The sequence below is a fragment of the Bombus impatiens genome, unplaced genomic scaffold, assembly GCF_000188095.3.
Source record: "Bombus impatiens unplaced genomic scaffold, BIMP_2.2 scf_0166, whole genome shotgun sequence".
Lineage (NCBI taxonomy): Eukaryota > Metazoa > Arthropoda > Insecta > Hymenoptera > Apidae > Bombus > Bombus impatiens.
This window is the reverse complement of record NT_176585.1, coordinates 369428-393490: the sequence shown is the minus strand read 5'-3', so window position 1 is coordinate 393490 and position 24063 is coordinate 369428. Positions and strand designations below refer to the sequence as shown.

The window sequence follows — 24063 nt, the reverse complement described above, 5'->3', positions numbered from 1 at the left end:
TCGGCACGCACATCGACTGTAGCATATTTACTAATCCGTAATATTCGGTGTTACGATGGAAAAATGCCGCTAATGGTTATCGGCTCTGATATACGGCGTAAGAGTATAATAAACCAGATATATTTGACAGGGTTACGAGCGCGCGAGGGAAGCATGGAAAATGTGTTGCATTGCGCTTTTGCTACATACGCCGGCCATAGCTGCCTATATATCGTGTAAGAAATCGCGCGACTTACGCTATATAATCCTTCGACGCGCGGCAAATATCAACTAATTTAACGAATTTCACGAACGCGGTGAACGCTGAATCCCAAAACGATGAAATTTCCGCGAGATTTTTCGTGGCACACGCTGTAAATACATCAGCAGCGGAGTGCGTGCGTGTCCAAATCCGTTCGAAATAGTAGCGGCGATAAATTGAACAGAACATTGCTGCGGTTGATAGAAAAAGGTTTAAATTATCGTTTCTGTCCGCTTTCACTCTGGGGTGAAAGCTTTCCATCAACATTTGACGGTAATTGAATGTTTTAAACGAATAATATAGTGTGGTGGAAAAAAATAAAACGTAAATGTTGGCTTTTAAAAAAGAATGGGGGATGTAAAATGGTAAAAGATGTAAGTAGTTATAGTAGTCAGTTCGAACATTATTTAAATAAAACGTTTAAAAAGTGAATTTCACAGTGAACTTTTATGTAAAAAATACATAGTCACATAATTAATTGGTATGAAATTTTATCGACATTGTTTGAACATATTTTAAAAATGTTGTATGTTACTTTATTTGTGCGGGCGAATTATTATTTTTTTTTTTTTTCGAATTATATTTCATTATTCAGATGTCAAATAATTTTTGTACGTTATACTTACTGAAACAATTTCTGAAATAAATTTTGATTTTATTATTTAAACATTGTCAACTGTGCTACAAATGAATCTTTTCTCAGTCCCCGATATCCAAGTTAAAAATATATTATTCACAAGAAATTGAAATCAAAACGGTTGGCTGGGAAAATACCGTTACGCTGTAAAATAACTCGGTTTCATTATTTGTGATTGAAACATATTCAAAGTTTAAGATTGAAAATTTAGATTAGTAGCGAAATACAAATTCGTTGTTATTTTGCTTGAAAGGGGAAATTTAAACTGTCCTATTCATAACTCAGGTATGTTCAATATTAAACAATACGAAAATTTTAAATTTCTACTACAAACTAAATTGTGTTTATTGTTTTATCCGGTAAAGTTAACTAAGACTGAAAATTATTTGAAAATAATTCATTTGGTCTGTTAACAATATAATAAAGTACAGTTTTATCTTTTTAGACAATAGGCAATATTAGGTTGTCCGAAAAGTTTCTTTCGTTTTATAAGGAAATAATAGACGCACAATGTTTTTTTGTTTTATATTATTTTATTGAATTATGCACGAACGTAATAGTAGAGATATAACGAAATGGATCATACGAAATTTAATAAAATAATATAAAATAGAAATTGTTGTTCATCTATTATCAGCTTATGAAACGAAAGAAACGTTTTGGACAACCTAATATTATAGCTTTAAAAGAAAAAATAAATTATTCTAGCGCTTAGCATCGTTTCCCGATAAAAACTCGTTTTTTATTTTTCTTTCTTTTCCACAAACATCGTCTGGCATTTCATCTTCTCAATTATTAGAGTTGACAGAAGAATTCTATGGTTTACATTTCTTCATGCATGCTTTGAGCTTTGTTTACTAACTGTATCGTCGCCCTGTGTAAGCACATAGGAGGAACGCGAAGTTTTACAAGCATAATTAACTTCGTGCGAAGCAAACGTTAGTTGCAAGTCACCGAGGAAACAAGGTTGTACCTTTAAAAATTCGTGGTCGAAAATAAACGCCGATTCACGAGGTGATCATTAATCCACGCTTTTGAGGATGCTTTTCAATTGGTCGGCATTGTTGCACGCGAGAACGTTCTAGATTCGTTACAGCTCGTATCGAGCTGTAACGTGCCAATTAAACGTCCGGTTTCCTTGTCTATTACAAAATTTGAATTTCACTTGAACTCATCTTCCTGTGGTTCGCAATAAATATTCATAATATCGATTGCTCGTAAGTTACATGGGAAGTATTCATAGCAACACGAGTAATATTGAGTTCTTTTGAATATCGATCGATGCGATGCGATGCGATGCAATGCGATGAACGAACGATATGTTACGTTGACAATTGGACTGATTAATTTCCATTAACGTTGCATTAATTCGTGTAATTTCGTCTCTGAGTGTTGGTGAATTTAAAAATTCACAGGATACACATGTTGATATAGAGACATTATATATACGGTAGACTTCATACAAATACGATGGCATGATACAATGATGCAAAGTAGGATCCGTGTTGATTTTCAGCTTTTGCAACGAGGGGTCGCGTGTTTGCACGATCCCAAGCACGCACCCACGCACGCAATACGTCCGTTTGACACCAGCCCAAAGTGATTTACATTGTAGGTACAGCACGGAAATACAAGCAATGTATATAGCACGATATCGCGATAGCGATATTGTACGGTGACATCTCATAAATATGATGACGCGTTCATGAGATATAGTCAAGAATTAGCGACGATTGGCAAATAATTTAACGCTTTCAGCTCAAGTTTGTTTGCCTGATAATGTTCTTTTCGCGAGGCAAGTTTCTACTGAAAACTCACGTCTTGCGTTTATATATCTCTTCTTTATTATCTCGGAGTGAACTTTGAATCACATTATCGTAGGAAGAATGTCGCAGTCTATCAAACTTACAGGATTTCTAGTTTGTGTCGATTGGTGCGATAGAATCGTTCGCAGTAGCAATCCTCTTATTGTTTTAACTGAATGAACCTCTCAGAAGACTTCACCTTTTCATTAGTTTCTTAATTTCACAGAATTAATATTCAGCTTTCAACAGATTCCGAGGTAAAGTGCAAAAAAGTAGTGGTTGTAAAAAAATCTGCATCGTTACTTCTTTATACTTTTCGATTCATGAAATTAACCAATTTATGGAATTGGCCTTCTAAACTGACAATTTTCTACTTATAACATAAGAATGTCCCACAATAATCATACACTATAATTATAGGCATAATATACACATAAATAAGCAATTACACAACAGATTTTTCGAGATATTTTTCACGTATCAGCATTGAAAATTAGTTCATTGTAATCTTCAGTCACGAAACACTAAGAGGAATAACGACAAAACAGCGACATTCGATTTATAAATGATTTTATTTGGCCGAATAACCGGCCATACAAACGGAACAATAAACGAAACGCGCATTAGCAACAGGATAGACTTCACTTCCGCAAATTACCCCGCGTACCGTGCTCGTCGCAAATCCATCCCGATAATGGCGTCGATTGTTCCCATTTAAACAGCAATCTGCATTAAGTTCGTTGGAAGGGTGGGCGTTTCGATGCACGGATTACGCTGTTTAAACCAGCGGCACCGTGAAATTACGAGGAAAAACGTTTTCAGGCTTGTCTTACGTATCGCCTGCTACCCTCGTATACGAATCGCAAACGAACAACCATAGAACCAGATACATTCAGAGGGATGGTAACATCGAGGGACGATTACCCTGAAAACGAACACGCCGAGAATCGACACCGACGTGTATTTTTCTGTCTGCCTGCGGAGAAGTTCACGGAAGCATGGTTCGGTTGCACGTGGTTTGTCGGAAACGCGCTGTAACCTGGCTCTCGAATTTCAACTCTTGATTCTTTTATTCGATTCAAGCCGGCATGCTGCAGTCTTTACCGACTCGTTTGTACGTCCTACGTAGTGTGCTCGTTTCTTTCTTTCTTCCTTGGAAAAGCGAGGGGGTGAGAAAGAGAGAGAGAGAGAGAGAGAGAGAGAGAGAGAGAGAGAGAGAGAGAGAGAGAGAGAGAGAGAGAGAGAGAGAGAGAGAGAGAGAGAGAGAGAGAGAGAGAGAGAGAGAGAGAGAGAGAGAGAGAGAGAGAGAGAGAGAGAGAGAGAGAGAGAGAGAGAGAGAGAGAGAGAGAGAGAGAGAGAGAGAGAGAGAGAGAGAGAGAGAGAGAGAGAGAGAGAGAGAGAGAGAGAGAGAGAGAGAGAGAGAGAGAGAGAGAGAGAGAGAGAGAGAGAGAGAGAGAGAGAGAGAGAGAGAGAGAGAGAGAGAGAGAGAGAGAGAGAGAGAGAGAGAGAGAGAGAGAGAGAGAGAGAGAGAGAGAGAGAGAGAGAGAGAGAGAGAGAGAGAGAGAGAGAGAGAGAGAGAGAGAGAGAGAGAGAGAGAGAGAGAGAGAGAGAAATAGGGGTGTCTGTTGAATAAGGGCTGAGACTTAACGTTACGTTAGTTTAGAAGCTATTGTCGGTAGGGGGTTGCACATGAGCGTAGCGGAGTCGTGACTTGTGCTCTTTCGCTGCTTGAAAGCGGTAATACAAGGGGTGGTTACGGTTTCTGACTCGGCTGCGAGAGGTACGTGTATGAATATTTTACAAAAATGCACGCTTCAAAGAACCCAGTCATCCCCTATTCACGGTTGCTCGAATCTCCAGTGCCGCACGGCACATGCTACTACAACCGAGCTGTTTCCTTGTTTTAAAACAACCATTGTGTGTTCTTTTTGAGCGTTTTAGTCGTCCCTGGTCGGGTTCGATGCGTGTATCGTTCTTGCGGTTCGAACGAAGGTTACACGATGTTCCAGGAGGGTATAGATTGTTTCCTAATCTTATTTGAGAGTTTCTCAGTATGTAGAATTGTTTTAGATACTCTAGCTCGCGAAAGTATTGAAGTACGTGTCCCCGGAAACTTTTCTGTCTACGTTGTACGTGTCACGCGAAACATTTTGAAATTACACTAGAGCGGTAATAAGACACGACTGTCATGATTATATTGGTAAAATTTGAAACCAATTTCAAAACGTATGCAAGGATTGCAAGATATTTATTGCAAAGATATAATTGAGAAAAGAATAGTATGTAGCATGGATAGTTAACGTTAAGCATACAATAAATGTTAAAGATAGTCCTACTGAATATCAAAGTTTATTAATATAATAGATAATTACGTAAATATCTGGACATTTCTATGTATAATTTCAGATATGTTTCATATTTCACCGATATGATCAGAATACTCAAGTCTCGTAATGAAAATGTTTCATAGAACGCACGCGATATACGATAAAAGGTGTATCTGCAAGTGTTCGAACACTTTTGTAAAAACTGTGCACGTTTTCTCTCTGACAGCTAAATGTATTTTCCTATATGCGAGGACAGGATATATTATGAGGGAGAAAGTTGTAAATGAAGATCGATAAACATTACCTGGAAGACGTACAGCGGGTCCATTCTTTCGAGGGTGAGATAAAGTTTCTGGACTTTCGATGCCGGTGGAAACTTCTAAACGTATAAACCGATAACAAAGCGATTCCTAAGAGGCGTACCACGTTGTTTGCAGCAACGTACGCCTCTAACTTTCCTTTCGAAACGAACTTCCCACTGAGACGCGACTGAAATTTCTTCCCGCGACCATCGTCAGAGAGTTTCGCGATCGTTGATTACGGGATTAAACGATCCGGTCAAACTGCCGCGTCGTTTATCATGAATTCTCTTTATCTCGAGGCTGAACTTTCGAGCAAACCTTCGCTTGGTTTTCCACCCAGGTAAACGTCGTTGAACGACGTGAGATTTATTTTCACGCGCTCTGCTTCTTCGATACGTCACACGACTTAATCGTAAATTGTTCCCGCCGCAAAGTCTTTCAACGCCAGTCAGACAGGACATTTATTTCCCCAGCTTTCCCTCTCCCTTATGCGTCATGATTTATGACCGCGGATCGGTTTCATCGATTTCTTTGCTCGCGATACCGCATTAACCAACTCTTTCCATCGTTGTTTCTCCGCCTTTCCCTTTCTTGTCGATCGGATCGTGCCGTTGTAAAATGAGATTTCACGGATCTTGCAACGAACTCGCTATTCCGAGCAGCGAAACCGACCCAATCCTACGTTTCCTTGTTTGTTCCTGACATACATCCTCCTTTGTGATTGCGCGTAGCATAGAGAGGAAAGGCTAGTATACGTGACGCGACGTGCACTGCAATCTCCTGAAAAATAATTATGTTGTGTAATCTGAATTTCAGAAGCTGTTGGGTTGTTATATTATATTTATATGAAGAATACAAAATATTTATATTAAAATTCGTTTTCTTTGTGATAAAAGATAGCTGAATGTATGAGAGAAAACAGTATATAAAGTTACTTGCGAAATTGTATTTAGATTTGTAAAGCTGCAAATTTGTAACGCACCAAGGGTATCGTGTGTGCATTTTCAAATTCCAACAGTCGTATTATTTTATTCGATAACAACGTAGATTTTGTCCTCGTTTTAGTCTCAGTTGGAACAAGTATCTCGTAGTAAATCGTACAACGTGCATGGCCTGTTTGCGTTAGGTAGCTGGTCGGTCGAGTAAACTCGTCGCGAGTAAAAGTGTCCACAAGTATGCAGAGAAAATCTCGTTTCCAAGTGAGCTTTGTTTGTGTTTTAGTGTACCTTCGAGAACGTATCCACCAGTAACTTGAAAAATAAGGTATTTGCGCGTGTAACACGAGCCTCGCTGGAGAAAGAAAGAAAAGAATAAAAAAGGGAGATCAGAGAAGGAAGAGAAGAGGGTAGGAACGTAACGAGCTTCAGCACCCACCATCCAATTCGGTGGAAGTTCATTTGCAAAAATTTTATTGCCACGCGCGTGACTTCCTTTCTCCTTCCTCACATTTTGGCGTTTATTAAATCCTCTTTCTTTGTTTCTCGCGCCTTTATTCCCCCCGAACAATGGTACACACGGTCGATTCTCGAACCGCGGGAAAAATTCTGTTTCACAGCTTGGAAAGAGCTTTTTCTCGTTCGAAAATCGGTACGATCCTCTGAAAAGCTTACCTCTCAATTTCGTACAAATGACCTTTTCATCTGTCCAGGGGGATGTTTATTAGAATGAAGCAGAATTTGCAGCTCGAAAAACAGAGATATTGGAAAATACGATAAGCTAAGATTATTTAAGTTAGAAGGATATTCGAGACAAGCCGAGTAATTTGCTTTGTAATTCGTGAAATTCGGTTTGCTGACAATTCTTGAGCCAGTTACGTTTGAAAATCGACTATTTAACTCGCTATTTAATTGTATGACGAACAGTGAAATGTGCTTGATGTACCAACGATATTTAATCTTCATTGCAAAAGTCCATCAAAAGGAAGAAAGCTTATTCGATATTAATATTCTCATCGGTTATGATCATCATAATTCAACAGCGCGTAAATTTTATTAGTTTTATTATTCCGTGCAAAGTTCTAGATTGAATTGTGAATATCAAACTAACCCGAGTGAGCTTCTCGCAATCTAAATTTAATAATTCCACTCGATATAAAGTTATCCATTTCATGTAAATCCAAGTGCGCGATCAAATATCCAACATCTCGCAAAAGAAATCTTATTTTCATAAATTTGTTTATTATAATTGGATACTATAAATAATCATGAATTCCAATATTATTTGTAATTTTCACCCATTTTCACCCATGAATTATAACTTATGAAGTTGATCAGCGCGAATATCTTCTTCGTGACTCAAACAATCTCAGCTCGCTATAGGATCAAAGGAAAGTGAAGAAACAACGTCGATCATTTGCGTTACTAAATTCAGTCGCGATCTTTATTTCTCGAATAAGAGATCGTTCGCAGCCTACGGTGTTTGGCTGCTTGTTCGACTTCTGGGGAAGGAGAAACGCAAGAAAAATACAGAAACGAGCAGCAACCATTTCTCCGCTAAATGAGATTTTGATACAGCGATCGGATCGCTGCGGCTTGGCACTGTGGCGGTTCGATAAGAGAGGTGGGATTGGTTGCGATGGTGTGAGGGTGGTAGGGGCTTGATTTATCGGAAATTAATATGCTACGCTGTCGAGGCTGGTCGAAAACACCTTGCCACGTTCGTCGTTGGGATGCAACGCGGCTGGGGAAGGGAATAGCGCGGCACGAGAATTTAAAATAGATTTGCTCGTGCCAGGAGCATCCTCGTTGCTCTTTCTTTGGCTTATCGGGCCTAAGAAGCTATCTAACGAAGCATAGATCGGTTTGGCTGAAGCATATTAATGTTACTGCAGCGTCGAGCCACTTGGAGAAGAACTAACACTGGACTCGAGGGACGGAAGGACTTCTGAACAGTGGAGATAGAGTTTCGTGAGCTCTAAGAACCGTCGTGTCCCCAAACGAATTCGGGAAATGAAGCACAGCTCGCCCGAGGAGTGATCTTGACTTATGGTTTCGGACCAACCCTGCGGGGATGCTGAGTCACGACGAACATTGTCTCTCGGTTGTCTTACGATTCTGTCGCTTGCATTGTAGACATAGAATTGTCGTGGGGAATTAGGGAAATTGTTTTATAGTGTAGAATAAGATTTTTCTAACGTAAGAAGGTGTCGTGATTTAGTAACGACGAAGGTAAATATTATCGACGAGTTCTTTGAAAAAAGTGGTATAAATCTATGTAAATACATATACTTTTGCTAAATGCATTATAAGATCTTATATTGATAAAGCTTGTAAAACAAGTTCAAAATTGTACGTAAAAATAAGAAAAGCATCTAAACGATTAATAACGAGCCTAAATATTTTGTGAGACTTACTATATGCTCGAGACAACCGCTCAAACTGTATATTAAATGTATATTTGGAATAAATGTCTCGTAACTTTTGTATACATCTCGAAATTAGTTAAAAATTTCATTGTTAGTTAAAAACTCATCACAGTACCAATGAAATTACAAAACAGTTTACACGACAAACGCAAAATAACATATTCGTAGAAATTTTCTGTGGTCAGGCATATCGTCTATTTCGTAGTCGAATAGTTATGAAACATTCCTTCGTTTTGTAAATACGAAAGGAACAAGATTCCTTGAGAATCAACGACTTGAACTAGAACCTGCGATGCGATTAATCCCATTCTCCATTTTGTCCTATGAGCCCTTCACTCACATGGGATAAAGTTTAATTGAAGGATAGAAGAAGTAGCCTAATGCATATACAGTGTTCACATTTATCGTCTTGAGACTCATTCGCGGTTACAAAGCACGCTAATGTAACGCGTGTTGCAAAGTTTTCGTATTAACATCATGTGTATGACGTTTATGGCGTCAAGTTGCAAAATATGGTTTGCACTATTAATATAAATGTTTCGCACGATGTAGAACATAGTCAAACTTTGTTCAAACGAATGAAGCATGTAACATGTATCGATTAATCGGCAATTTCATTGTTGTTTTCAGGAGTTTCATGGAATAACGACGCAACGATGATCAATATGAAGTTTTTTCGCGTGTTTTTGGCACTCCTAGGAGGCACGCACGTCCTCTGCGCACAACCATCCGCATCTCCAACTGTGAAAAGCACCGGTGAGTCTTTTCTTCGCGTTCGTACATTGATATTCGAACGACGAACGAAAAAATAATGAAAAAAGTTCGGTTTACTCCGGAGAATCTTGGGCGCGTAACTCGTCAGATACGAAATAACTCGTAAAAGCAGAATACTTGGCAATTATACCACTCGTTCGAGTTTTATTCTCAGTAGAAACGAGGTCAAACGCATCCGCTCCTCGAACGTTACAACGAAACGCCCACTTCGTGGAAGATGTTATGCCGCAGCACGAGCGAAATAATCGAAATCAAGATCATCAACTCTTTAATGAAACTTCTACCGGTGATGTCAGGGAAATATAGGTCAAAGTATAACGAAAGAGAGTGCAGAACACCGTCCAGGTACTATACAAGTTTTCCACTTGAAATGTTTCCACCAAAACCGTAGATAACATACCGACTTCCACTTCAACCCTTAACGAAATCAGTTCGCTCGAGTATTAGTTTAACCCATTGACATATTAATCTTTTCACGCTGAACGTTCCTCTGTATATATCAGAGTGGAGTAAAATGTAGGGGCAAAAACTTGTACGATTTACGACATTCTTGATTCAAGTATTAAACGAAGGTATGTATATGAAGCATATGAATGAAGGTATTTTTCAAAATACGTCTTACAGTCGACTGACTAACAAATATATTGTAGTATACTTTTACTGTTATTTGTCATATTTCTTACGAAGACTGTAGGAGCTATTTCGAGAAATTCATTCGCGAAAAGAGGAAAGATTTTTCAAGAAAAGTCTCGTGGACTTATGAACTACACAGATTTAAAAATGTAATTCTAATTAAATTGTTCTTAACTTTCAGAATTTCTTTGTAATTTTCCCATCGATATACTCGCAACGTGAAACCACCATAACGTCTGAAACCAGTTGGCGGAGTGTTCATAGCAATAACAATAGTCGAAGCATATTCGTCGACATTTGAAGTAACGAATAGAGCAACATTATCAAACGTGTGTGTGGATTCTTTGAAGCGCGTACTTTATCGCGGTTGGTAGTGGGGACAGTCGGTGGTTTTCGCGAGAATGCTCGAAGGTTCGTATCGTTTCAACGTGGTTGGTTAGATAGCGACGAAAGCGAACGGGTACTGCCGGCATTCTATGTAATTAACGACTATCCATCCTCTCCGTAATTATGAAGCCGAGGTCGTTAATGAAATCTCTACAAGCAGTAGCTCGCGTGGAAACGAAGCGGCATGCGAATGAGTCTGTCAAGAAGACTGACGACCGATGTGTACGTACATCATTGTAACGATGTAATTATACGATTCCCTTTGACATATGTCGTTCGTCGACTCCACGTGACTCGTAATCCTCAAACTGACGTCTGTCACTTTGTTAAATACGTTTGGCTTTCTGCGAAACCGTTTTTCCGGTCTGATTTGCCAACCAAAGAAACGATCCCCTTTTCAACGGATGATCAAAAGCGAATAGCCTTCGCGTTGCTTTATATAAGCTCGAGTAGGTGTTTGGTTCGCCTGTGTAGCCACGTATTGGGATGATTGAGAAACCAAAATGCCAGCAGGCTTTCGTTTCTTAATAGAGAATGCCGCTCGAGTTTGAATGAACGCTTTGGAAAACTCGAACAGACCGATACGAGAGTACGGCGGATCGATAACGCCCGTTTCTTTATATCTCGACGTTTCCATTAAATATCCCATAATTGGTGCGATTTCGTGGATCGACCAGCCACGTAATCACGTTTGTTTGCGTTTCGTGGAAATTTTATTTCAACCGCCCGCGTTTCATTGCTACCGATCTGCGAATGCGATTAGCGTTTCCTGGTTATAGCCGTTTTCCATTGGACCGGAGACTGGCCATCGTAATTTAGAATAATTCTCAGTCGTGATACATGGAAATAACACGATTGAAAGTACCATTCGCGCGGCGCCACGCACGGCCGAATCATATCGCCTCGTAAAGTATCGGTAATTTATCGAGCAATATTACGTTGCAGAGTTGGAATCGTTTCGAAGCTCTTCTCGAAGCAAAATGTAGGGTGCGGGGCGGTGGAGAATGGGAAGAGAAGAAGAAAGCCTCTAGTCTCGTTCGAATGGAAAGGGGGACGCGATAAATTCGATTCCCATATTCGTCATCGCGTTTAATAGACGAAATTCCGCGGCGTGTTTCGAGTTTCCATTTCATTGAAAACCGATATCGATGCATGGTCTCGAGCCGACAGGCTTGCTCTATCCTGTATCGTGTACCAACATCGACTTTCTGTTAAGGTGCTCTTGTGTTGTCGTCTAGTTGTTCGAGTACCACTTGCGCCTTGATTACGTTCGAGCGGAAAAAGCCAATACCGCCGAGCATTCGCCGTTTTTCTCGCGGTTTCTTCGGGAAAAGGAACGAGCATTTTTTTACAGCGCAGTTGCTTTCAATATTTAATCACCAGCGTGCTTCTATCTCTTTCGAAAAAGAAAAGCGAATTCCCTCGTTGTTCGATAATCAGGAAGCGCTATTTAGTTCGATACTTTCAATTTAACGTGCACGGTGATTAATGACAGAGCCTTCTTGCGAGGAATAACTTTATGTACGCTGGGTGTTATTTGTTTTTTCTTTTTTTTTTTCATTCAGAAGCTTAAGTAATCCGCTTCGCTTTTTGTAAATTTTTTTAGTTTCGTTACTTAGGTACGCGATTAATAAGTTTGGTTTTCGTAAGAAAATGGTATAAATGATGTAATAAAGTCTGATGAATTTAGAAAAATAATATTTGCGACATCGTATTACTCTACTTTTCAATCTCCGGAGTTGATCAACTTTCAGGACGATTTATAGAGTGACTTGCATATAAGTCAAATAAATTCAGTTAGTAAGGTAATTATTTCATGAAAAGTCTCGTATCTCTTTTTTCTTTATAATATAGAATTTTAAAACACATTTCTGATAATTGGAAGCACTGTATACACAGAACAGCTTTCAACTTCTTACTTCGAGTAATGGTAGCAAACTGAATTAAATTGAATTTGACGTAAGAACTTTATATATTCTATTTATACGCTCACTATTTCATATCATTTTTAAAAAATTACAGAAACATTTCTACACTGTCGCAAGTTCGGATACAACTATCTTTAAATCTCGTTTCTCTTTCGTTTGACAAGAAAGTCGATTCTACCATACATTCAAAATTGATCTTCCTTCTATCATAGACAAAAATAAAAGTATACGTGCTTTGCCTATTTATATATTTCTATCTAGAGTTTTTAAAAACACACAAATATTTTAATACAATTAGGCCCATAATATCGTATAAATAAATCCACGATCTTTCATTACAATCACGGAAATCAATTCCAACGCAACTCACGATCGAACTTCTGTAATAGAGAAAAACCTTGGAATAGAGACGACTCGTTCAAGCTGCGATTCCATGAAAGCGAGAACGTGGCGAACGTGACGAACACGGCTCACGAATTTCGATTTTTATCGCTCAAATGTCATGCTATGCGACGAGTCGATCTATCAAACTCATCGGTGACAGGTTCGTCCGATATTACCATAACGCTTCTTTTCTTGGTCATTTCCATTGAATTCGTTTTCCCTTTGGTATCCTCATTCTTGGCGGAATTCGACGGGATGGCGTGTATAATGCGGTTCACGACCCCGATATCATTCGGTGCGGAGCGAACACGAATGAGAGGAGGGCTCCTTCGAGCAATCCTAGAACTCGGTAAAAACTAAGATTACTATGCAATGCAATCAGCGGCGTACCAGGGTTCTTTCAGATTAAAACACAGCTCGGGATTACAGGTCGAAACTATTGTTTTGCCAGGAGTCGTACCGAGGCAGATTGTGTGACCGCGACGCGAATATTTCAGAGCAAAAAAAGTTCGAGTAGAACACGGTGTTCTAAAGGGAGAAAGTCGAGATCGAAAGAAAATTCCACGGTCAGTTTCGCGGGTTGCGGGCACGTCGTCAACGATTCAACACGCTTGGCCGCTTATTTGCGGACGCAGTCGGCCACGTTTGAACTCTATCAGGCATTTGCATATTCGCTGGTCATTTTTACAAAAGTCACGAAACTGCGGCAGGGATCGTACTCGCGGAACGATACGCCCGTTACCACTTGTTGAAGCGACGATAATATTAGTTTTGCGGTTATTCGCGCCGGCAACTATGCTGTTGATAAAACATATTTATCTGCAGCCTGTGCCCGCGGTATGGATCCCATTGTTCTCTGTTTTCCTTTGCGTTTAGTTTTCGCATTTTCGCTGAGCTTGGTGCCAGAAATTTTTCGGTTTGTTGCTCGTTTTGTGAACAATTCGTAAGCGGAATGGATAACAGAAAATTTGCGAATTATTCGATTGAAATGGAACGAAATGTTTAAATTCGTCTATCTTCAAATATTCCAGCGTCAATTTCTCAAATCTTCGAACTTTTTATATTCGCGAATTTTCAAATTTTTCAAAAATATTCGGAATTCTAGGTTTTCCAGCGTTTCAGCGTTTCAAATTCGAAACTTTTTCGCTCAGAAAATTTATCATTCCCCAATTTCCCGGTGGAAGAAGCCACTCCATCCAATTACAAGTCGCAATATTTCGTCTAAAATAATTTCCACAGTTTCGAGATACTCGCCGTGAGTGTAATAAGTTTGAAGTGCGTTTTTTTGAAAATGGCCTCGTAACCAAAAATTGGTCGAGTTTCTGTGAAAAATGTATCATCACGGTGACGACACTCGTGCACGTGAAAATTGAAGTGTACACGAGCGGTTCAAGTTGCTAGACTACTCGTTGACTTCATCCCGTTTTCAGGCTGGACGGTAGAAACGTTGCTCTCTCGTCGAGAAACGAAGAAATTCCCTTCGAAATTACTGCCGCGTCTTCACCGCTTGGAATTTTATCACTAGCTGCCGCGCACCAGGTTCGAATTAATGGTTATTTTATTCATACGAGTCGGTCTGGTTCCTTTTGTTCCGCCTGTATTTCGTAGTCCGATTGTCCGCGACAGAAATTCGTGATTAATCGCTTCGGTTCTTATCTACGCGAAGTCCGATTCAAACGATGACAGAAAAACCGCCGGTACTTTCTTCCATTCAATTTTCGCTCCGGTTTCATTCATTATCCCTCCGCGGAATGCATCGTAAATAACATTTTTCCTTTGAAAGAAGTATATTAGCACGAACTGTAAGAAACATCATTAAGAGCGCTACGTCGGATACCGGATCATTTCGAAGTTCTAACGAATGATTCGCCAAACTCTTGTCTTGTTCTTTCTTCCAGCCAGCTTTCATTTACCATGAATAAGCCGGGAAGAAAAATAGCATCGCGAGGCATATACAAAGCGTAAAAGGGAACCATTCTTTACAGGTGCTTGATACGTCATCCATTATCAAAAATCAAGTTGCAGTCATGCCTTGAAAAATATTCCATCACACCGTTTCACTAATTATCCACAGGAAATATTAATGAGAGTCGCAAATTATTTTGTACCTCGGTGAACGAATCGAAAAGAAAAATGTACAAACCTATAAAAAGGACTGTTCTCTAAATGTTACGTCGGCCGACTCTTTACGTAAACCAGGCCACGTACCGCGGGTAAGATAGCAGCCAGATGTCTTCAGATCCTTACTGCGTACCCTCAATAGTCTCAAGTACCCTACATAAATCTCAGGAATTTTCTAGTTAAGGTCCTTCAGACCGAACAAATATATTTCCACTGAATTGTTATCTAAAGTTTATTATCCACCACAGGTTGACACGGGAAAGTTGGTCTTTCTCGCGTATGAAGCCTTCCACTAGCAACTTCATCTCGAGGGCGGTTAGCATCGGTCCTCACCCACCAACATAGCAAATAATCAATTTACAACGAAGCCTATTTCCCTCACTCTCCTAGCCAAAATTGTCATCAACAAATATTATGGTCCCGTGCACTAGACACACCCATCCTTAGCTTTTCTCCTGATAGCCTCACTGATTTTCCATCTTTCAAACAGTCAACATCTTTTGACCGGGTTTCCACCCTTAGATCAGTCACTTGCTTAACTTATGCATACGCAGCAGCGTAACTATCTTCTTTACAAAGTTGTTGGAATAAACTGTGATTTATAACTTGTTATATCAGTGTCATATTTAATTTAACTACCTCTATTGTCCTAATCGAAATAGGGGATCGATCATTCCGTGGCGTCGATTATCTAATCGTAGCGGGAATTCACGACTCTCGTTGACGTGCTTCCTCGCGATCGCGTCACTCCGCGAGTGATCGAAACACTAAATATGTTTGATATATACGGTCCGCTGTTAAAATCACAGTATCAAACTGAAGAATAAATTTCAGAAAGCTATTATCTTCAAAATTTAGGGCAATTTAATTCGTTTCATGAACAGGTAGAGAGAAACGTCAATAAGGTTAGTAGATCACAGATTCAGTTGAAAAGAGATTTGCAAAGATATTATCTGGGGAAATATAATTTATTTGATGAATTGTTCAAGGGAAAGGTAATAAGGGTAGATCACAGATTACGTGGTATCTCGGTAACGCGTTAAACGTAGATACAATTAGCGAGGGAAGTTTGATGGGCAGCAATGTGAGAAAAGGGAGAATCTACTGAGTGGGCAGATCGAGAGATGGCCAGAGGCAGGGTGTAGGCTAATGCATAAACAATGCGCCGTTTATCCACGTTGGGGATGCAAGCTCAATGAATAATAAACTAACCTACAGACACGCGGGATAGATAGACCGGTTCTGGTACGGAGCACAGCGTCGCCCTGGTGGGAGGATTATCGACGAAAAAGTGCCTTTGCTCGTGCACACGATGACCCCAGCAGGATGTGAATATTATTGCTTTCAAGATTTCATCCCCCTATACGCGCCATTTAAGCTATACCCAGTGCCGTCGATAAATTCCACGAGACTTTGCGCGTGGAGTGCATAGAGATGCGTACAATTGTCTGCGACAATGGTTAAAATGAGAATGATATCGGATCAAGGATTTATGTTATGGATGACTTATGTATTTATTTATAGGGTACTTTAGCAAATAACGTTTATATGTGAAATCGATGTTCGGCGTTATGGATAAAGCGTGTGTACAAGAAAAAAGTATTCGAATTTAACGCGCTTTTTTCCAAATTTAATTTTCATCTCGTACGATGCCTGTAAATTACAGTGATACTAAAGTTTGCATAGGATTATTTACTGAGAAATAAATTTCTGTGATTTTATGTTATGAAATTTTATGTATTAGGTTGTCCGAAAAGTTTCTTTCGTTTTAGAAGGAAATAAAAGACGCACAATGTTTTTTGTTTTATATTAGTTTATTGAATTATGCATAGTAATGGAAATGTAACGAAATGGGTCATACCTAATTCAATAAAATCATATAAAACAGAAATGGTTGTTCATCTATTATCACCTTATGAAACGAAAGAAATTTTTCGAACAACCTGATACACACATAAGTACATCGATAGTTTAGAGGTACGTGGACAGCTAATTTTTGACAGAATGTAATTTAGTTAGAAAGGTAGGAAATATCAGAGGGAAACCGAGTACGGGAGATTTTATTTTTTGTTGGAGCTGTCGTGGCATATTATGACACAGCGTAATTTACCTGCGAAAGTTAATACGCAATTTAAAAGTTGGCATCTGTAAGTGTGGAACGTTATGCAGCATTCTTGTTATTTAGAGAATTTATTACCTTCGGCACTCGTTTTACTATCAAACTATGAATAACGTAGAGCAGATTTTTTCAAATTAATTTCAATATGTTATCGATAAGGTTGTTATTATTATTGATAGATAAATAATTTACGTTCCATATGATACACAACTTTTAGTCGTCTCGTTCATCAACCCCACGCATTGAAAATTTTTATTATTAATAGAAACCGACTAAAATATACTTATAAGCGTTACATCAGTACCATAAGCATGATCTAAAAGTACTTGTATACAGGGTGGTTGGTAACTGGTGGTACAAGCGGAAAGGGGGTGATTTTACGCGAAAAAAGAAGTCGAAAATATAGAATAAAAATTTTTTTTTAATTTTCTCTTTTTTTTTTAATTTTTCCATCGAGACAACGATCTACAGTGAGATCCGTTATAACGAGACGTGATAAAGTGCACACGTACCGAGCGAAAATTCAAAGTCGATTTTCTCGAAAACAAAGCCTCAAACGAAAAATTTTTATTCTATATTTTTGACTTCTTTTTTCGCGTAGAATCATCCTCTTTCCGCTTGTACCACCAATTACCAACCACGATGTATATAGAAATCTACATCGTGACTCTAAAGAACAAACAATATTAAAGAGAATAATATAGCAAAATGTAACTGTACGAGTTATGGAAAACAATTAGTAGAAATGCGTCTCAAAGTTACATTTAACTCTCCACGATCTTTCCGACGTATTCAACGTTTTCATTCGCGACAACGTCGTTATATGTCAAAGAGTAAAGCAAGCGACGCAGAAAGACTTTATCAACATTGTGCTACGGTCCTAATTACACTGATATGTGAACCTCCGCGCAAAATACCGCGTCAAATTACGTTTGGCAACAAATAACAGTTTGGCAACAGCTGCCGAAAGAATCGCTTTATATTTCCGCTAGGTATCGGTCCTTCGCCTTGTGTTCTTCGAGAAAACGTCTTGACAATTTTCAACGTTTTAATGAAACAAACTCTCCTTCGCTTTTCTCTTATTTTTCCTTCTCGTTGCCGAAGGAACAATTTACCGACTGGAAACGAAGAAGGGGAGCGAAACTCGCGGCGGGATTACTCGGTTGACGGACCGTTTAGCCGTTTGAATTACCTCCAACAAATATTTATCAAGTTTTACAGAATTCATTATCTCGACAAGGAAGCTCGAAGCACGCAAAAGCTCGGACGGTTTAATTGTGTAAAACCGGCGAATTACGGGGAATAAGTCAGTGGCAGGAAGCGAATACGCGGATAATTAAAACGACTCGGGGAGGAGGGAAATGTGACGTAACCGGTTTTAAATTTCCGCCGATTCTAATTCCAGCCATTCATTTTTCCCTTATTAACATATTCCGTGGTTCGCCGTAACTGTTACGTGGCTGGATGAATTGTTGTTTGCGGCCGCATTTCGGAAAAATTTACCACGGTTTAACCGTCGCTTTAGCGTTCCTTCGCGTTAAGCTCGCATCCCCGCACTGTCGCAACTCCTGTAGCATTCTGCCAGCTGCGCAAAACAATTTCAATTTGCCCGCCGCATGCGAACACACCGTGTAAAAAGCGTACACGCTTAATTTCACCGTAGTGTCACGCGCTATCTCGTTTGCCCGTTTTGTCAGCGAAAACTGCATCGCGCATCCGATGCACGTAACGCGCACTCCATCAGCGCAGTTCGTGGCTAAGTCGGTTACGCCTCCGCTGGCAAAAAGGTGTGACTTACGTGGAACAAGTGATTATCGCTTTATCGTGACCGAAACTGTCGTCAGAATGGAATTTATCAGACGAGCCGTAGATAATAAACGGCCAAGCGAAGGGAAGATCGGGATTAACGAAGAATTTATGCTATTCCGGGTTTTTAGTGCTACGTTTAACCCTTTTGTTCGAGGGACGTTAGTCGAATAGCTATGTAGGCACGTAGAAGTAGGAATAGGAGTAGCAGAATAGCAGAATTGTTGAATTCATTTTAAATTAAGACGTAGCAAACATTCATTTTGAACATTCATCGTGGCCGTACGTCTCTGTAACGAATTTGTAGTAATCAACAAACAAGTGGACTAAATTACATGATTATGAAAATGCAGAGATATTTATTGTTATAGTGCTGCAACGAAATAAATTAAATAATTGCTGGATACATACGTTGGCCCGTGAAGTTAAATAATTGTTACATGCTTCGTCTTTATTAATAATTAGAACAACCGAGGATCTGTTACTTGTCCGATATATCGTAGTTGGAAAAATGAAATCAGATAATTGTTGCATATTATTTGACATTTCGTAGCTAGAAAAAAGTGAAATTTCTGCGGTTGATGTGGTATCTAGAAACCAGTCTCATATGTAACAAATAAAGCCACCTTTGAGAACAACGGAGTTAAAAGACAACAAACGATAGTTCAATCGTTATAACTTTGAGAATTTCGCAGAAACATTCAGGATGCTGGAGCGCGGAATAGAGCGAGTGTGGTAGTTGGAGAAGGGTAGCACAGTCGTTAGCAAGCGCAGGTTCGAAGACCGTATTGTTCTGTAGTTCCTGGAGGATGTAGGAATTTCTCTGGGCAAAATTCTCCGAGGCAAAACATTAAATGTTACAGTATATCCCGTTGTAATTAGTATATACAATATTAATTAATCACGAAAGTAGCGTGAATCTCGCGGGAGGCGAAGATTCCGTGTTGGAACGAACGTGGTGGCGCGGCCACTGGAGATAACAGTCCAATTAAACATTAATAGAACAACTTGAGCGAAATATGAGGGCTCCGTTTCGTTGTTTAATTCGATTGAAAGTTAGTAACACGCGTGTAGGATACGCGCAACTTGCTCGAAGACATAGACCTAACGCGTTTACGTCAAATTAGATAAGGCGAGAAACGTATGGATCTGCTAAGGAAGTTCGTAAATGCGACCACGAAACTAGGCTAAAACGGAGAGGCGAAGGAATAAAAATGCGTACTAGTTCGTAATGCAAGATACGAGAGTAAAAAAGGATTAGAGAGAAAAAAAGAACGGAGAACATGAACAGAGGTAAAAAAGCAAACGTAAAATAAAGGAAGCAGTAGAAACGGTGAAGACGAAGAATAAGAGTGAGAGAGAGAGAGAGAGAGAGAGAGAGAAAGGAACGAGGAGAAGGAGAGAGAGTGTCGGTGGGAAGGGTTTTCTTTAACCCGATAAAACGTGATCCTCGCTTTATCAAGTTAACGTAATCCACTTATTTTCAACCAACAACTAGGTGGGTTGTGGAGGCCGTCGGATGAGGAACGATCGTGGAATAGCAAGTGTGGGACGAGATTATGCAGGTGTAAAGCCTGCGGCAGAAAATACTGCCTTTTAAATTAATTTCAGGGAATGTTCGTCGTCGTATACAGAAGCGACGAGCTGTTTGTCCCTTCGCCGTGTAATTCCACTCCTCTATATCTCTTTCTCTCTAGCTTTATACCTTGTACGTCTCTTCGTCTCTTCCTCTCTGCCTCTCTCGTCGGTTCTCTAAATTCTGCCCCGCCACACCTCACGGGTTTGCCCAGGCCTTCGTCTATATCACATCCTGCCGGTTGGACCGGTTCCAATTGCGAATTGAACCGTTCGTAACTGTTGAACGTGAATTATGGCGTTTATTTATTCTGCCCTGTCCCTCGTGCCATTCCCCGTTGGCTATCCTGTTCGCAACCATCCATCCTACAACGCCCCCGAAATCAGTGCTTCGCGGACGATGGCACGATTGTGTAACGACGTCGATTTCCCTTGATTATAATCGAATCGGTCAATGGAGGATCGTTGTAAACCGGGCCCTGTTAGGCCACAGATTGAAAACGATAGAAATAAATAATTATTTTTAACGTTGAATCGCGTAACTTCTCGCAGTTGATCGAGAACGAGAGCTGAATGAGATCGATTCATTGCTGCGTTTTGTAGTTCGTCGTTTGCTGGAAACAGGACAAGCGAAAGAAGTGCAGCTTCGATTGGTCGTGATGGATTGGACCTATCTCGATTGGAAGTGGTCACATCTGCTATACCTTGCTTGGTTAAAATGTCCCGTCTAACATTTTCAGACTGAAAAGGACTTCACTCGAGGTTTTATCATCTTGTTTATACCAGTTTTTCCATTTTCTCTTACCTTCTACTCTATTCTTCTTCCTTCGTAACTCAATTAATTATGAAACTAAATGATTTTCAAATTCATCACTCAGACACCACTATGATTCTCGAACTTGTACATAATATCTCGTGACGTTAGAGAGTGGAATATTTCCCTTTCTCTTGTGCTTTGGAAGCTTCTTTCCATCCCTGCGTTATATTAATAGCATCGCCTGGTGAGCGATGCAAACAAAATATCCATTTTGTCTCTGTACTACTATTCTACTAATTCTCTATCCATATTTTCATAGCATTTTTCTAGCTTGCTCCCATTTCACTCCATTATCAACCGATATACGTACGTTTGTTTAGAAGCACAATTTGCCATCGACATCCTGAACTTTCGCATAGCACGCGACCGCGCTGGCACAGAGAAAATCGAACCAACAGAAGCAACAAAACGTATCATTCGCGCGGGACAGTGGGCGTCGGTGACTTATCGCCACGCGATGTATGCGTAAACATGTACAATCTTCATTACTATACCGCCACCATTATTCCGTATCAGAGCATCGCTGGTCCGCCGCGTGCAAAGTTTCAGACGTTGTCTGAGTAGTTTATGAATACCGCGACACCGGGGTGAGTGTGACCGTGGAGGATGACTGGGGTCGTCGAGATGCCAGTGAAAACGCAGGGGTGGTACCAGGAAGCGTTTATCAACCCTCTGTGCCTGACAAGCGCGCATACAGACGTGGAATATATACAAACGCGGATCTCTCGTCTGCTTTGCAGATATTTCTCTCGTTCTCTATACCGCGCAACAACGTCATCGTGAGGCGTTATAACTCAAATGCCAAGACTCCTTTGACTAGTACGTACTCGCACAGCAGATATTACTTTTATACACGTGATACCGCATCAGTTGCTCGAGACAAAGGCAAAACACATATGACGTTTCGAAACAACGAAACGTGGCAATTGTTGGACGAGTACTATGTGCGCTTCAATTTCGTCGCAATGACAGCAATTTTCGATTCCCTCCTCCTTCCCCGCTTTCCATTTCATCCCTATCTTCCATACAGACCTGCTTTTTCCCTTTTTCTTGCTTTCTTGTAATTTTTTGCTTCATTGGCCCTCGCGGATTTTCCAAACGGAAGGATTAAACGACGAACTTTCGCGAGAGAAGCAAGTTTTTTTGTGATTCTACATTTGAGCTTTGTACTTTTTAAAATCTAGAAATGTTGCCCTTGGAGGAGTTCCCGGAAACAATCCAAGCGATACGAGTAGAATCTCCGTTTTCTATTTTTCTTTTTTTTTCTTTTTTGTTTTTTTAATGTTCAAACGATGTTTGAGAAGAAACATTAGAAAGAAAGAAATTATTACAATGCAGTACCGTGTGCCGCGGTGTATTATGAATTGCTCGACTATCAATTCATCGTGCGGTGATTTGTGATGGAAATTAATTCATGGCAAAGCGGCTAATAAAATTTCCTCAGCGAGATTTCAGGTTTTACGAGGCAGAACCGCGATGAGAGACATGACTGATCGCGGTCGCGGGTGTCATTTTATCAATGCATAGCAAGGCGAAAGGACATTGACTAATGATATTACCGTAGCAACTTATTTGTTATCGAAATTGCCTATTACTTACTCTATTGGACGATATGTCTACCGTCTCGTCGATATCGCCGCGGCCTATAGCAAGCACCAACTCGTCTTCAAGGCTTTCCATCGATTGTTGCCGACGATATTTGTCTTCGTAGGAATGATTCCACTCCTGTTGCTGAGATACTCCTACACAAAATTAACCGCGATAGGCATCCTGCGTGGAAAATTTGTCTTCCCGACCAATTTCGTCTCTGAAAATGAAAGCTCACTCTTAATTACACCGTCGGCTCGGAACGAAAAAATATCTGCCCGTTCGTCAGAGATGGAAATTTTACGAAACGCTCAGAATTTGTGGAAATGAGATAACGAAGATGTCTCGACGTTGTTTCTTGGAATTTTACCCTTCCCCTGTTTCTATTCTATTTCATCGAAACTAAGCAGTTTTCCGGATAACGCTAGATATAGAAAAGAAAGCGGAAAGGAAGGAAACATACGCAAATGAAACACGTCTATCTCGATTTATTCGAAAGTTATTCATATTCTATCATAGATAAATTCATATTTATATTCGTCATATGTAGATAATGCAGTTGAGATATTACGGAACCAATGAAACGTAAATATAATTATCAGACCAAACATCCGAAAAGCGAGTGTATTGCATTTGCGTGGCACGGTGATAATGGTAAAATTGTAGGCGAGATCTTAGCAGCGGATAGTACGACACGGATAGTCATCGATAATATTGGAAATTTCTTTCTTTCATTTTCATAATACTCGGCTAACGAAACAGCTTTGTGTTACGAAGAAGAAGAGATTGGGATTCGTGGCGCCAGGTACGCAAGATCCGATTAATGGCAGTTCATCTCGGTGTAGGTATCGGAGATAGCAATCGCCTGGTGATTAATTTGATCGTTTGTTTCGCGTCACGTACACGCGCATGCATAAATATGCTCACGGACAAACACACAAGTTCGATTTAATTGAAAGGCGAAACGCGTGTCCCGGGCTTCGAAGATATTAATTAGCTTTCAGAGTTAATCGCGTTCTCCATGATGCCTGCCGCGGTGTTCACGGAATCTATGCGTTTTCACACGGTCCGCAGTAATATCTCTGACCGCACTCGATCAACGCGAAGAGGTCGATGACCCCGGGTAGATAAATCATCGAAATCGGCCAGAGAATTCACGAGGTTCGACCGTTCTGCTTTCCGATAATCTCTCCGTGAATCTCGGTCGAAGATAAAGGAAAGAGGGAGAGAGAGACGACGGCTATTGGTATGAAACT

At 40.0% G+C, this 24063-nt stretch overlaps 1 protein-coding gene across 5 annotated transcripts in view; it reads left to right on the top strand.

Moving 5' to 3' along the window:
* LOC100740132 (basement membrane-specific heparan sulfate proteoglycan core protein) overlaps positions 1 to 24063 on the top strand; it is a 180890-nt gene that overhangs the window by 10390 nt on the left and 146437 nt on the right. For all 5 annotated transcript variants that reach the window (XM_024366012.2, XM_003487606.4, XM_024366013.2 and 2 more), the window contains exon 2: positions 9307 to 9432. In XM_024366012.2, the coding sequence (XP_024221780.1) occupies positions 9333 to 9432 (100 nt within the window). In that variant the 5' untranslated portion in view covers positions 9307 to 9332. The remainder of the gene's footprint in view (positions 1 to 9306; positions 9433 to 24063) is intronic.